The 15569-nt window shown below is 48.8% G+C and overlaps 5 protein-coding genes across 5 annotated transcripts; 2 read left to right on the forward strand and 3 right to left on the reverse strand.

Moving 5' to 3' along the window:
- Positions 1–1191: 1191 nt before the first annotated feature.
- ANOM_002137 (uncharacterized protein) lies at positions 1192–5653 on the reverse strand (the record flags this gene model as incomplete). Its single annotated transcript, XM_015547394.1, has 11 exons — positions 1192–2392; positions 2533–2912; positions 3350–3483; positions 3784–3851; positions 3918–4032; positions 4083–4271; positions 4333–4455; positions 4505–4619; positions 4669–5040; positions 5091–5207; positions 5261–5653. The coding sequence occupies 11 exons, from the start codon at positions 5651–5653 to the stop codon at positions 1192–1194; spliced, it is 3207 nt and encodes a 1068-aa protein (XP_015410151.1).
- A 1189-nt stretch (positions 5654–6842) lies between these two features.
- Positions 6843–7469, forward strand: ANOM_002138 (uncharacterized protein; the record flags this gene model as incomplete). The annotated part of the gene is made up of 1 exon (XM_015547395.1): positions 6843–7469. One exon carries the CDS (start codon positions 6843–6845, stop codon positions 7467–7469), a length of 627 nt encoding a protein of 208 aa, XP_015410132.1.
- Positions 7470–7628: 159 nt separating this feature from the next.
- Positions 7629–9387, reverse strand: ANOM_002139 (uncharacterized protein; the record flags this gene model as incomplete). The annotated part of the gene is made up of 7 exons (XM_015547396.1): positions 7629–7935; positions 7983–8147; positions 8207–8484; positions 8545–8572; positions 8632–9044; positions 9103–9169; positions 9233–9387. The coding sequence occupies 7 exons, from the start codon at positions 9385–9387 to the stop codon at positions 7629–7631; spliced, it is 1413 nt and encodes a 470-aa protein (XP_015410144.1).
- A 1017-nt stretch (positions 9388–10404) lies between these two features.
- Positions 10405–12420, forward strand: ANOM_002140 (MFS transporter; the record flags this gene model as incomplete). The annotated part of the gene is made up of 5 exons (XM_015547397.1): positions 10405–10772; positions 10846–11868; positions 12010–12046; positions 12120–12189; positions 12263–12420. The coding sequence occupies 5 exons, from the start codon at positions 10405–10407 to the stop codon at positions 12418–12420; spliced, it is 1656 nt and encodes a 551-aa protein (XP_015410161.1).
- Positions 12421–12947: 527 nt separating this feature from the next.
- ANOM_002141 (fungal specific transcription factor domain-containing protein) lies at positions 12948–15129 on the reverse strand (the record flags this gene model as incomplete). Its single annotated transcript, XM_015547398.1, has 6 exons — positions 12948–13512; positions 13573–13731; positions 13783–13966; positions 14026–14212; positions 14262–14328; positions 14378–15129. The coding sequence occupies 6 exons, from the start codon at positions 15127–15129 to the stop codon at positions 12948–12950; spliced, it is 1914 nt and encodes a 637-aa protein (XP_015410162.1).
- Positions 15130–15569: the final 440 nt, after the last annotated feature.

A 15569-nucleotide genomic window follows, 5' to 3' on the forward strand; every position in this document is an offset into this window, starting at 1 on the left:
TGCGGGGCGCGAAACTGGTGGGGAAAAACTATGTTCCCATGCCGAGGTATTTCATTATGGATTTGTACTGCTATGGTACTGTTGCTGCACCGATTAGTTGCTATGTTTGTGTGTAATGATGTACTGTGCATATGAAATACTCCCAGGTCGGTAAATGAATGAGACCGGGTGTTAGCTGGTAAATGGTATAAAGCCGACATAGTACCTCCGTCGCAACACCCAGGCGAGGCGAAGTCGCCCGAAGATTGCAGTAATTTTAATTATGAATGGTATCACATTTCGTGATTCCAAGGTTCATGGCCTTCAAAGATATCGAGTTTCTGATTTACTAAAAGCTATTGATGGTGTTGCCGACCTGGTGGCGGATGAACCCTGGTATTGGCCTTGGAAGGGAATGGAGCACGAAAGCAAACAGTCACATCGCATCATAGACATTTAGAAGCTTCTAAGACAATATTACAGGACTTATTGAATATGGGTAACTGGGTGTTATGCAAGTATTCAAGCATCCACTAGCCTGATAAGATTGAGCCCCTCCGGGAATGTATAAAAAAGATGAATGTGTCCTTGGTAGCAAAATATATAATTCACGGAAGCGAAGAGTACTAGGTACAACACTGTTCACACCAGTATGCAACAAAGGCATGCATTTGACGCATGAATAAGCTATCGACAGCCTTATTGCAGCATTAAGGGACAAAATATACCCCATCCATCAATCTATATGTAGGTATGGTAGGGCATGCGGATGGGGATGAATATCTACTAGGAATGCACTTGTCCATCCACGTAGTAGGCTTTTCTTTAGTTTTGCCTTATGTAGTCAAAAAAGAATGCGTTCTTCAACAAGTAGCCGGGCTAGCTCAATCGGTAGAGCGTGAGACTCTTAGTCGTCACGGTATCTCAAGGTTGCGGGTTCGACCCCCGCGTTCGGCTTCTCTTTTTGTTTTTGCTTCAACATCGGAATGGAAAGTCTCCTACTTTTAGGCATCTAAAAGGTCGACTAACAGCCTCTGGATGCGTGATGCCTGTTGTCCTGTTTTTCTTTTTTTTTCAATTGTTAATGTGTTGCACTCTTCTAGTCTAGTAACCCAATATCCCGTCTCTATTTACTGTAGCTATTCAATATTGATTGGAACTCATGAACTAATTAACTGCGTTCACTAGTGTAATTGACTACTAAGTTTTGTGTTAGTTCGATATAATATCTGCAGCTTTCTCTGCAATTGCATATACAACTGCCTGGTAGTGTGCTGTTATCGGCAAAGGTATGATGCTGGCATCGACTACCCTGAGACCTTCGACGCCTTTCACACGGAGCTCAGTATCTACAACATTCCCCATTGACGCTGTGCCAGCGGGATGATAGAATGTATTCCCCCCTTGTTTTACTTGAGCGTCGATTTCTTCGTCTGTGGCGTCGGGCCCTAGCGGGTTAAACCCAGGATGCGGCGTCTCACATTCGATCATCGCTCTGCCTTCAGGTGTCTCTCGGAGAACTTGTGTTACCTGTCGAATGGCGGCCCGAAGGATCGCACGATCAACTTCAGTGGAATAATAGTTTGGATCGATAAGAGGCGGGATCATTGGGTCGCTCGACGCTATGGTAACATGGCCTCGCGAAGTGGGGACCATGTCTAGAATAGCTGACGCAACATGGGTGCCATCCATCGGGATATCAGCACCCGCAACAGCTGCACCAGCAGGGGCGTAAACAATGAGAATCTCAGCATGGCAGGAATCAGGGGCAAGATAAGGATGCTTCCCAAGAGCCGATTCGCTCTCACCGTCAGCAGTCAATGCTTCCATCAACACCTCACGTGGAGCTTGCACAGTGACGTTCCAGTCAGCCGGGAGACCCAACGCATACGCTGGGTTCTTCCATAACGGAGTACCCATGGACAAGCCTTGCTCCGGATGCCGCAGTTTCCACCACCGCACAAACGAGAAGTGGTCATGAAGGTTGCAGCCGACGCCCGGCGCATTGACCAGTTGCGTGATATTGTGGTTTGCGATCTCTGCCGGCCCAATCCCAGAGAGCATCAGCACCTGGGGTGTGCGGTATGCACCAGCCGAGACAATGACTTCTCGTGATGCGAAGTGTTTCTCTCCGCCTACCACTTCTACTCCCGTTGCGACTTTCTCTTTCTTGTCATCCCGATCCTCGAGAATAATTCGCTTTACCATTGTGTCGGTCATGACGGTAATTCCGGAACAGTTAAGTGTACCATATGCTTCACTCGAAATCTGTCGTTGGCCTGCACGCCAATTCTCCACTAACTCCCCCAGCCCTAGCGGCGATCCCGCGTTTGCGTCTGCAACATATTCCACGCCGACCCTGGCCCAAGCCTCCCGCAGCGGCTCCCTCAAACCGTACTTCCTGTCGGAGCTACTAGCAGAGACCGAAGTATTGTGTATTGGTCCATCGGTACCATGCGTGGCCGGATCTGCCTTTGTGCCATCGAAATGTGTTTCGGTTTTCTTGAAGTATGGCAGTAGGCTTCGTAACTCCATCCATCATCGCCGACTAACTTCGCCCAGCGGTCATAGTCGGCGGCATTTCCGCGAGTCCAGGTGCCATAGTTCGTGGCAGAACTACCCCCAAGAGCCTTGCCTGCGCTGTTGTAGCATTCCCTGCCGTTAAGATGCTTCTGGGGCACCGTGGTATAGGCCCAGTCGAGTGGGGAATGATGGGCACCGAAACACGCAAGGGGGGCGCCGGTGAGGGGGTGGCCGACGGCGTTGGCTCCGGCCTCTATGATCAGAATATTGAGTGAGTTGTTCTTTTCATAAAGCCGGCTGGCAAGTGCGCATCCGGCAAGCCCCCCGCCGATTATAATGTAGTCTCTTGTTGAGCTTGACATTAGGGTTATTAATGATGCGGGATAATCTGGTCGTCTGGTTTGGATCAGCTAAAGAGCGGTTGGAATTAATTAGAGATGATATTAACAGGGAAGTGGTAGAATGTGTACGCATATTTATATTAAATGTATCGGCAATGCCTATATCAATGCAGCAATGTTGTTCAAATGTTGTTCAATTGACATAGTGTACAATGTAAGGCCCCCACGCCGAGACGCGAGCATAGACGACCAGGCCAACCACAATGCTGTTCCACTGAGGAATCCTCGAAGAGGTGGGATCAACGGACAATAATGACCCACCTGAGATGTTTAATTCCGTAACTGAATGAGGGGGGATTGGCTCTGTCTGGTTGATTATCCCCACCCGCCGTGCTGCGTATATTCTAGAGAATGTAACCTAGCCTATGGGTATGTACAATAGTAGCAAAGACAAGGGGCTATGTTATAACCCACAACAAGGAAATTGCATCCCATAGGATACTTACGTTGCTAAATATCCCACTTGAAACCATTATCGTCGTGTCGTCACTCTGAGAGGCTGCCGATGTTGGCACTAGATCCTTCCTCGCTAGGTCAATGGAACTATATGCGAGAGGTCCAGCAGCTTGACTGAGCTGGGCTTTTGGAATTAGCAAATAGTGTTGGCTAAAAGGTTGGCCTATTATCATAATACTTGAATCTGTTGATAAGAATATTTCTTGTTTTATACTAAACCATTCCGTTATTGCGTTAGATCTGTGTAAGCCCCGGATTCAATCCCCGTGATGCAACGCATTGCTGAATATATTGATACCACGATGCACCTATATATCTTAATTACTGTCTGAGAAACCCTTTATGAATGAGTATAATTCAATTTGTTGCATTTCTTTCCCCTGCTTCTACATTCTAGGCTGATAACCTATCAGCATAACCTTACCCACCTGAGGTCTTCTACCGGCCATTCCCGTAGATAAGATATGGCATTCGTCTTGCCAGTTATCATCCCTGGCAATTCCTACCACGGTGATTCAGAATTTCGGAAGCGGGCGAGGCTTAGCAATCTTTTCATACGCTCCCATGAACTGCAATAGAGTCCCCTCTTCATCCGCCCTAGCCACCAGACATAGACCGAACGGCCGGCCATTGTAGCCAAGTTGTCCTATCGGGACCGTGGCGACAGGATACCCTGATTATATTAGCAACGACGAGTCAAACGTACACATGATGAGTTGTTACCTGCAGCAGAAGCATGAACACATAGTGGGGAGTCTCCCGGAGCTGCCAGGATATTGATTCTTTCCTTATCAAATAGGTCATCCAGAATATCTCTCGCGGCCCTGCGAAGGTTCTGTTTCATCTCATCTATATGCTTCTTTTCTTCAACAGTGTTCATTGCCCCTTCCAGATCATTCTGCTCGACGAATGCTGCGTTGTGTTAGTAACTCTTCACGAAGACCGTGACATTGTGCCCTCTCTGTCAACCTACGAGCTGGGAGGGCTTTTTCGCTGTTTTCTTTATTGAACTTGACGATATCTGCAACGCTTGTTACAGCGCACTCATCAAACGAGCGAATAAAATTAGGGATGCAGACATTTTTGAAGTCCCAATCTGGGAGTGGTTAGCCATCCTGACTTCATCTTAAACTGCAACAACCTACATGCGACTGGCAATGTAGTATTCGGTAAAACTGAGGGATCCTTGCAGTAAATTGGGTATTTAAGAGGACAGCCTCCGTTCCGTAGAGCGGATACCGTCTCCTCGTACTCATCTACCTAGAATCAACGGTTAGAGCTCTGAACTGATGAAGCGATAGTGACGTACCATTTGCTCTGCGGTGCCCTCAAATTGCGTACAAAAGTCCGGCGACATGCTCCACTCTTTTGGGTCCAGGAAGCCTAGCGAAAGACCTTCCCAGGAACTCAAATGGACAGAGTTAAACAGGCGACCGAGCAGAATCTCAGAAAGAACGCGAACGTCAGCTGCTGATTTTGCCATAGGACCCGGGCTATCGAAAAACTCCGTCATGGTGTATAACCCAGTAGTATCCTGGACCCCGGTAGTAGGCTTGAGCGCATACAAACCGGCGCGTGTTGACGGAGTCACAATGGAACCTATGGTCTCAGTGCCTATTGCAAGAGGGCTAAACCCAGCGGCTACAGCGACCGCAGAACCAGTGGATGAACCCCCAGGAGCCTGCTTAGGATCAGTACAGATGAAGAACATCTGTAATTCCATCTACTCACTGAGTGGCCAAGTATCTTCTCATCATCCTCTATCTTCCCAACATACGGCGATAGAGTTTGACCACCATGAGCAGACAAACCGGGCATCATCATGGTCATTTTCATACCAGCGAACTCCTATAACAACGGTCAATCCAATAATGTTCCCAGGAAGCTAAACGTCAACTGACAGTCATGTTCGCCTTCCCCAAGATAATCAAGCCAGCGTCAATCAGCCGTTGAGTGATGGCTCCGTTCTTTGACGCCTTGGCTCCGATGAACGCATATGATCCAGCTGTGGTGCTCATGCCCAGCTCTGACGCTGTGACAAAGCTATCTTTCAAAATTATAGGAATTCCGTGAAACGGGCCCCGGATTTGCCCTTTCTGGCGCTCCTCATCCCGAGCCTGGGCGATTTTGAGGACCTTGTCCCGCGGGGCAGGCGAGATAAGCGCATTGAGTACAGGCTCATAGCGATCGATTTGTGCTAAGTACTCTGCCACAGTTTCGGCGCTCGTGATCTTGTTCTCTTCGAGTAGCCGCTGCAGGTCGACCGCGTTAGTCGTGAGGACGTTGAAAGCCATTTCTACGCTGAAGCTTGGGATTTGGGTGAGGAGCTACCAGGGTATTCTTGGTGCTTCTGTCGGTGAAGTTCATTTTAGCGCAGTGCGAGCACGTGCTTGTCTAATTAATTAAGCAATCAAAACCTGGATCTTGCTGCCTGGTCTCCAAGTATCTAGAGTAATCAATAATAACGCATGATGCTTCGATATTCCAGCCTTGAAACTTACAAAAAGCGATCGTTCACCAGTTGTGGTGCATGATAGCATTAAACTCTTATTCGGCTCCCTGTGTTTGTCCTAACTGAAGCTTCTTTTTCACGGTATCGAATGCAGAATGCGAATTCACCCAGTTCACCAGCTTCGGGTACTTCAACACTTAGGCCGAGGCCCTCTGATCTCCACCTTCCCACCCTGGCTTGCTACTAAGTACTCACGAGACAACGCAGATGAATTTGCCCTTGTCAAAGGCTTAGACGGTCAAATCCCCACATACCTTGAAGTCTTTCGAGATGGCGTACCTTAACCTCTTGTGGTAGTGTATATTCAAAGATGAATACGACTACTCCTCCATCAATGCCTTCCAAGGGTCAGAGGCTGAGGTCGTGCGAAGTGTAAACGCTTGCGTTCAGAGGCTCAGAGAGGTTCTTATGTGTCCCACCTCCAAATGGGAGCAGTAATGAAGACACTTGTGCATTTTCCAGGGTGAAAGCCTTGGAAAGTACTGCGTATATACATATACTGTCAAGGACTAAAAGCCAGATATAAAGCAAGAGACAAAGACACCACCTTGTCGTGGCTCGGACCTTGTGAATCTCCTTCATCTTTGTCTAAACAAAGACATGATACAGTGAGTTAATTATATCTTCCACTACTCCAACTGTCATAGCTTGGCTGAGAGTGCGATGTACAGTATTCCGTTACTGCAATCTCGACGGTCACTGGTAAGCACCATGGTTGGGCAATTTACCACACGTGGTATGGTTCCCGTATAATTGACACTATGAACCAAAAGTCGACCACAAATATGAACAAACAAAGAGTTGTGATAGGGGACAATAAGACTTAGTTACAACATCTTAAATAGAGTTCTAGCTAATATGTAGGACTCAAGCATGCCTTTACTAGTCCACCTTTTCTCCCCCACGTCTAACTTTAGGATACGTCCTGCTTTTTTACTATCCCATTCATGGTCCCATTTATTGTCGGCAAAATGGAGCAGCAATCGCAGATGGGACCACCACCCACTCCAACAACAACAGAATTGCATCCTCCGTCATACGCGGAATCCGTGGCAGAGACAATTGACGTGTTTTTCTATCCAGACTGGCATTACAGAGGGGGATGCGACGACTCCATGGTCAAGACACTAGATGACCTGCTGAACAAGGATCTATCGTTCATGCACCCAGGAACAGATTTCTTCGCGTTCTACTCCTTCCTCTTAAAAATGGGTGAGCAACGTATGGAGTTGTGGACCCCAGATGGGCGTTTCCAGCCCATCGCAGTCATCGAACTTCGGGGGCCGTATCTACGAGAGCTACGCGCATGCGAGGGCAAGGCCCTTGTGTATTTAATGCACCCAAAGAATGAGCTCTTCGTCAAAGAATGCTATTTTATTGTCCAGGAAACAATCGTGCCTACACCTCAGAGGAGCGGCGTTGCAGGAAAGCTTGTATCACTGTTTGATAAGTCGAAGCAGGTGGAGCGGAAATACTGGATCAAGGCCGCACTCCAAGGGGAACGCTATATCTTTCGGCAAATAGCCCCAAGTGAGGAGCCTATGCCGGAAGAATGTGTTGGCGTTAAGTCTATTTGCTATCAGAGGTTTTGGCCGTGAAGCAGACATTCATAGCATGGAGAGCTGGCCCTGGATGTGGGCGTTATCGTGGTGACAGAATAACTATCCCATTTACTAGTACATCCATCAGGTGACGAACATTTCCAGCGGCTTTGCCGGCCTTTCCCTGTTATAGTTTAAAATTCAAACAGCCCTAATTTAAAACTGCATATCCGTTTCAGCTGCGCTCAAAGACTTTTCAAGACGCTTCAGCCCTTCCTCTAACGCATTCTTCCCCACCGTAAATGTAAGCCGGAACCACCCAAACTCCTCCGCCGCATATACACTACCGGGGGTAATCATAAGGCCATTCTGAGCGCATATATCTGCAAACTTCTGCTCACGTTGTTTATATATGCTAGCGTCAGGAGAAGTCATTCTCAGTTCGCTATAATCGTTCTGTTGCCGCAACGATTTGGGTATAAGCAGATGTCGTAGATCGACCCAGATGAAGAGCCCAGCATTCCTTGAGGATATTAGCCTAGGCCCAAGATTACACACAACGGAACTCACATCTCGTAGTAGCTAATCCCATGCTCCCGGAAGAAGGACGTTGCGATACGATAGTTCTCTGCCATGAGTTCGCACTTTCTGAGCATAAAGTCTTCCAGTCTTTGTCTGTCCTCTAGCATGGCTGCCCAGACGTCCTGAAGGACATGCGGTGACCAAGAGAACATACTATACCCATCACGCATCAGGAATAGCCTCCAGGAAAAGGTACAGCTTTCAGTACGAACCTAATGCTAGACATTGCGCCAATTAACCCCTCATTATTGGTACACACGACTCCGAGACGCAATCCGTTCGCGCAAAAGTCTTTGCTTGCCCCGTAAAGTACGTGCATCAGGGTTGGGTCAATGACATCGCGAAGGTCAAGAGAGAGAGTAGACACGAACGGCGTCGGGCTCGGCATCGCAGTATTGGGGAAGACTGATTTTGCGTAGATCTCATCGGAGATGAAATGCAGTTGGTTTCTACCACAGAAAGAGGCGAATTCTAGAAGAGTCTCGGGAGGCTGGATAATAGTTAGCGGATATACAGTTCACGAGTCAGGTTTGCGAGAGGGAGTACAGACATAGCATCGTCCCAGAGGGTTGTGTGGGCTTAAGATGTTGTTGTTAGTAGACAGTTTACTACTTTTCTTTAGTACGGGGTCACCTACTTGGAGATTATAAGAGCACGGATGGCTATACCGTTCTTTTTAGCTTCACGAAGAGCGACTTCCAGAGCCCGCTTGTTTACATCAGGACGGAACAAATCATCCAAGCCAGAGAATCCCTCGACGCCTTCGTACTTAACCCCAATCACCTGACCATTACTTCGGTTCAAAACGTCAAAGCCGAATCCATTGTAATATGGCTGTGGAATGAGAATGCCATCTCCGTCGTTGCAAATGGCCCAGGTCAAGGCGTCAACGGCACTGGCCAAGCCAGGTGTGATAAAGATGTTGTCCTGCGTAATGGTCTGGCGAGAGTGAAAGTCCTCATTCAAGAATGCAGCTGCGGCACGCCGGAGACGACGTGATCCTCGTGGGCCTGTGCTATAGGTGAGGTGACTCAAGGGAAGGACAGTGATCTATGCCCACGAGAAATGAGAAAGTGTAACTAGAGAACTATGAGACGGGATTGTCAACCTGCTCCTTTATCAACTGCCCCATCTCGTCATGCAGAAGGCTATTCTCCGCGAGGCGAAGTATGATGCTTCACTTTCAGTCAGAACATATTCTTACGAGATGCAGACCAATTGGCAACAGATGAACCTACGTCCCATCGGGGTTTTCTGGTGACCAGGGATTGGCCATGGACTTTTCTCGTGGACCCCAGACATCTCGGTGCTCGAAGTTCTCTGCGGCTCGCCTTGACAAGTGATGCTGTAATATGGCTGCATCGATATGCTCCTCTCGATGAAATTCGCTCATACTGGCTAATTTGAAGTGATCCAGTACCCCGCTGTCCACAGGTTCGCATAAATACTTTTGTTAGGAGACTCGGAGCTAAAGGTGGATCAGGGCGCGTTATCAAATTCAATGGTCTCCAGTCGGCCGAGTTGACCATATATGTTCCAGACTTGGCGCGCCCTCCCACGACATATCCGAGATCTTTCTGTACAGTTTATCCTAAGGGTCCCACCATGTATTCGGTAGATGAGATGCTTTTAGCCGGGAGCCAAGTGGGGCGAAGTCATATACTGTTAACCTAGGCGAGAGTATTCGAGCGCTCGGAAGAATAAGGGCGAAACTTTCGCAATACTCGCACAGTGAGAGTATTGACTAAGTGTCCTAATGTTACAGAGGATCAACTTCACGATTTATGGATATGGGTAGCATAGGGTATCCTCGAGAATCCGCCAATACCTCACTTCGTCCGATGACGTTAACTCATAGTTAGATTTTTATGCCTTACGTAAGGAGGACATAACAATCCGTTGCATAAAATATGTCCCTTTAGTAGTAACAGCTGGCGGGGTAATTGACTCTGCGCGTCCACGAAGAGAAAGAAATATTCACCAGTATGATGCTATTCCAGGCTCGGCTTGCCGGGACTGTAGGGCTGACTGGTGTTACTCGCGACCTCATGTAGACCCCCGTCGACAGCAGCAACAGACATCAGAATTGTTACGTAATTGTAGGATCTTCTCGGCATTTCAGTAGAGAGAAAAGTGTTTATCACAATCTCGGTTGTGCTCCACATTTTCCTGGGAAACACCGAGGCTTCTTCGTCACCTGTTTCGCTTTCTGTACTTCATATGGAGATCAGGCTCTATCACTCACTCGTTCATTGTTTTTCTATTTCTAATTTGGGTCGCCTCCAATGATCCTGACATTAAAGTAATGTTTGTAAATCATAACTCTGGGCGGATAATACATAAACAACAGGCTCAAAAGTTGGAATCAATCGTCTGATGATATCTTCGCCATATACCCAACGCCCTGGATATGGATACGATAACGGAGATGGCCGGTCAGGCAAGAGTTTCTGGCGCCACCCATGAAGCCAACGACCAACACATATTGGCTCTCGAGAAAGAAGGACATGGATGCTCGAATCTATCCCCTCCAACGTCATCCACAAGCGCTACATTTAACCATTCCAATTCTAGGAGCAGTTGGGGAAGCGGACGCTTTTCGCAGGAAAAGTGCGGAGAGTACCCCGATGCTCGTGTGGAGGGACGCCTTGCAAGAACGGACCATGGCCCATTCGAGGTCTCTTTCGATAGTGACCAAGACCCGATGTGCCCTCGAAGCATGTCGTCGGCGAGAAAATGGGTGATTGTGTTGATTGTCTGTACCGGAACCTTATGCGTGTAGGCCTCTCTTCTATTGCTCGGTGTTCACCGTGTTAGTTTGCCAAGATGATAGCTGATCAGGTGGATGTAGGACTTGCACTAGCTCAATCTACACAACTACATATACGCAAATGGATCCTGAGTTTAACACGTCCACGCTGATCTCCACCGTAGGGCTGTCGTCCTTCGTCTTGGGGATTGGTACAGGGCCACTGCTCACTGGGCCGCTGAGCGAGCACTACGGACGCAGACCCATCTATCTGGTGGCGTGGTCGATGTTTCTAATTTGGACAATCCCATCGGCCGTGGCGAAGAATGTCCAGACGATTATCGTTTCTCGGTTCTTCAATGGCTTCACTGGAGGCACCTTCCTTTCCGTCGCGGGAGGAACTGCTGGAGACGTATTCTCACAGAATCAGATTCAAGCACCGATGGCGCTTGTCTCATGCGTACCATTCATTGGACCATCCTTGGGCCCTGTGCTGGGGGGCTTCATCAACTCATACTTAGATTGGAGGTGGACCTATTATATCATGATTATTTGGTCCGCTGTGCTGCTCGTCTGCATGATATTCTTCGTACCAGAGACATACCACCCCATCCTACTACGTGCTAAGGCGAGAGCACTTCGCCAAGAAACCGGAAACGATAATTATAGAGCACCGATGGAGAATGACACCAAGACATGGGGACAGATCATCGCAGTCTCACTTCTGCGACCATTCCAGCTTCTCTTCCTAGAACCCATGTGCCTCTGTTTGGACATCTACTCGGCCATCTTATTAGGCATTCTCTACTTATTCTTCGGCACCTTTCCCAGGGTATTCCGCACAACATATGACATGAACCTTTGGCAGGGCGGACTGACGTTTGTGGGAATGATCGTTGGGATGGCTCTCGCTGCCGCGATGACCCCGGTCTGGTCCAACATTCGGGGACGTCTGATGAACAACAATGCCAAAGAACCTGGATGCAGTGAGCCGGAATACCGACTTCCTCCAGCTATTCTCGGTGGCATTCTTATACCTATTGGACTTTTTTGGTTCGGTTGGACTACCTATGCGAGTATTCATTGGATAGTACCCATCATCGGATCGGCTGTCTTTGGAGCAGGGTAAGTACCTGGCAGGCCCCAATCTCTCACCTTGCGCCTGTTCCCTAATTGGTGGCATGTGTCTATCATGTCTGCCGATTCGGGGGAGAGATTGCGCAATTCTTTTACATGGTTTTGCGCTAACCTAATATAACGGAGCAGGTTGTTGCTGGAATTCACTGGCATCTTTACATTTCTTGTATGTTCATACGCTCCCACCCCATTCCTTCCTTGGGGATCCAGAAGACACGAAATGCTCACGGTGAACATAGGTCGACGCCTACCCACAATACGCGGCATCCGCGTTGGCCGCTAATGGGTTCGCTAGGTGCATATTTGCCGGTAGGTCTCAGTCGCAACCAGGCCTCGCCAGCGAAAGTCTATTGTCCTCATTTGCTGACGATAGTTTGAATAGCTGCATTTCCCTTATTTGGTAACCAAATGTACGACAAGCTCGGCTATCAGTGGGCAACTAGTCTTTTGGCATTTCTGACAGTTGTCATGATGCCGTTCCCGTGGCTATTTTTTAAATACGGAAAGGCGCTGAGAGCCAAGAGCAGATTCGCTAAATGAGGTACCGACTTCGGCTTTTGTCGGCATCTAGTTGTCCTTCACCTATGTGTGGTCATATTGAGGAGGGAGGCAGTGGACGCAGTGCAGAGCGGCGCAATGCCAGTTAAAGAGTCCATCCCGTTGCGCGACGACAGAAGTACCAAGAGTGGCTGTGGAATGAACCTTCTACTCACAGAAATGCTTGGCGTTGTAGAAGCTGTTGCATATGGTTGAAGGTTAAACACCTCCGGAGACTCTCCTGTGCCCTGGGTGCACAGTATCGGGAGGATATACCTGCTTGATAGGGCAATGTCGAGCCAAAGGGATATAACGAGGCCCCGGTCTACTAATATTACGTTAGCCAACGTTATACCATTCTAGAACGTTGCTAGAGAACGTGGTTCGTTTCCATCACACCTCCTCACATCCGCTACAAGTAGGAGAATAGGTGGTCACCCTGCCCTCAGAGCACCATAAGATTTTGAATTCCATGTGTAATATATGATTTACATAAAATACATGCGAACAAATGGTGAAAGAATCGTACTCTAAAATTGTAGAGAATTTGCACCCTCCGCCGCATCCAAACCGTCTAATGGCCCAGCTAGCGTTGGCCCTAAACTGTTATGTAGAAGTAGGTCCATGTCGAACGTATTGTCAAGGTAACTTGCCCAGAAGGAACTATACACAATGTGATCAGCTCCTTGTGGCAAATTCCCAGATGGATAAAGATCTCGAAGCTGTGGTCCGTGAATGTAGCTAGTCTGGTTCATCAGCTCATTTCTGTTGGAGCTCTCCAATATAGCTTGTTTAGGACTATGAGCTTGGTATAGCCCCGATGAATTCGAACGAGCCGAGAGCGCTACGTTGCTACGATTGTTCGCAATGCTGGAAGACACATTGATTATCGAGGCAGAGCCCTGCACTGTCAGCCTTCGCAACAGGTTTACAAATGCCTTAGCAATCCAGATCTTGACAGGCCAACTGCTGGCCAGCTCGCTCAATGCTAGTAGACATTGTCGCGACTTGTTCTCGGCCAGTTGACGGCGTATGGGGTCCTTCCGGCAGATGACGATGGTGTGGACGGAGAGCGCAGAGAACAGAGCTGGGACGCTATGTAATGTATTAGGAGGAAGGATCCTTCTTACAGCACAGGAATGGCCATAATCTTACAGGTGGACTAGCCCTTCTTTAATCATCCCGGCACCTAAAAGGTCCTCTGCAAGACGGGTGATGGTGTCAGCAGCCATGCGCCCTCGGACATCACATTCGGCTTCTGCTGGAGACAGATTTTCGATAGCCTTGGGTCGAAACAGAAGGATGAGGCAATTTCTATATTTGATTAGTGTATGTTTGACAGATGGAGGAGGGTTGCACACGTACTGATAGCTGAAATGTATCATGGACGCCCAGAAAGGTGCACCCAATGATCCATCCGGAGTCGTCTTTCGGAGCTGATCCGGCAACTGGGATTCCCACTGGGCAAGTCTTCCGGCCAGCCTTTCTGTATCATATTTGTCCAGCGCAGCATGACGAGGGCTGAACTCGCCAATAAGGATATCGCTAACTAGATAGGTATCGTAAGCTTTCTGAGGGGTCGAGGCCAGTGGGTCGGTGACGACTAACGTATTGTAGCTAATTTTGTCATTTCAAGGGTATAAGCGATATGAAAACTCGTTTGGACGGGGATGAGTGTCTGGTCATAGTCATCGTCAAACTTGAAGTCATCCTCATCGAGGGCTTCAATATCACAGTCCTCATCCCGTATGCGACAGGGTCGGCCGAAGGCCGCGGAGATATGTCGGTCACGCGTCTAGCTGGGTTAGCCTGGTCCAAAAAAAGGGCAACTGGTGGTGAGATACATATATAGCCCACCAAATCCGCTTCCTCAAAGACCTCATGGGTTGGCTCATCGCAGACTGCGACGTGCTAAGATAGTGTCAGCCTAGATTCTTGCCAGGGAGATGACTGAACATACCGGTGCATTCCTAACGATTGAGCGAGAGCTATCGCGCATCCAATCCAATGACAAGGGTCCTTCTGGTCCTCAGGGCCAGCCCACCAAAATCCAAAGAGGAGAAGGACAGCCACAAGATTCATTCGATCATTCTCGTAGTCAGCATCGTATAATGCCTTTGCCCGAAGGTAGTGTGTTTTCCTGGCCGTGGCTCGCTCACTATAGCCAGCCGTGTGAACTAGCTCTTCACTGCCAACCGTGAATCCCAAGAAGAAAATAGTCTGCAGAACAAGTGGAGAGGCTTGGCCCTGATGGTACAACCGTGTGAACCTTTGTCGATCAAACACTGGAAATGCCGGGTGGAGCTTGCAGAAAAATGCTTGGATTAGCTGGTCAGCCACATTGCGGGGTGGCATGATGAAAGCCTCCTGCAAGGAGACCGGTTCTTCAAGACGTGGTGCATGGTTTGTATCTGGTCGGTCTGCAATAGAAGCCGGGATCGGGTAATGCACTTTCAAGGGCTCGGTGGAACCGTCATTGGGACTATAGACCACCTCGACGACGTACGATAAACTCGTAGGCTCGCCTGGCGGTTGTAAATGAGGAGGCGACTGTTCTTGGCCGTTCTGGGATCGGTCTCTAGCATTAATGCCGGCTATTCCCACACCGGGTATCTCAACGCCATTGCCCCGATCGTTTCTTCCTCCTTCGGTTGTTCTGTGGATCGTACCCGTCTGGCCCGAATCGATGGGTCTGTCCACTGCTACCGTCATCTGGGACCGCTTACCGGCAGATGGATCCTTGATTTCCTGTGGCCGTGCAGAGCGATTCCCATCTCGAGCTCGGGTGTGCCGCCGAGTGTACCTAGCAGTGTTGGTAACTTTGACTGGGAATCCTAGCTACTAGTCCGTAGAATCCAAGACCAACATACTTGCCTCGCCTCGATTCAATCAATTCGCACGGCGTTTGCCGAGTGCGACAATGCCAGCAGGGCTGCCCATCAGCCGCATCACATTTCACTCGCCTGGCATTACAGGCCCTACAAGCGACTCGGGCGCGGCGCAGAACAGGCGTAGACGTACTTGCAGGTGACAGGATGCCCTTCGGTTCTCTTCCGATTCAACCATGCTTGTCAAGTTTAGTTTGTCAGTAAGAAAGGGATAGAGAATTGTCCACACCTTCTAACTAGGCGAGGTTGACGGAGTACTCCGTC

The sequence above is a fragment of the Aspergillus nomiae genome, assembly GCF_001204775.2.
Source record: "Aspergillus nomiae NRRL 13137 chromosome Unknown contig00035, whole genome shotgun sequence".
In the NCBI taxonomy this organism is placed as follows: Eukaryota; Fungi; Ascomycota; class Eurotiomycetes; order Eurotiales; family Aspergillaceae; genus Aspergillus; species Aspergillus nomiae.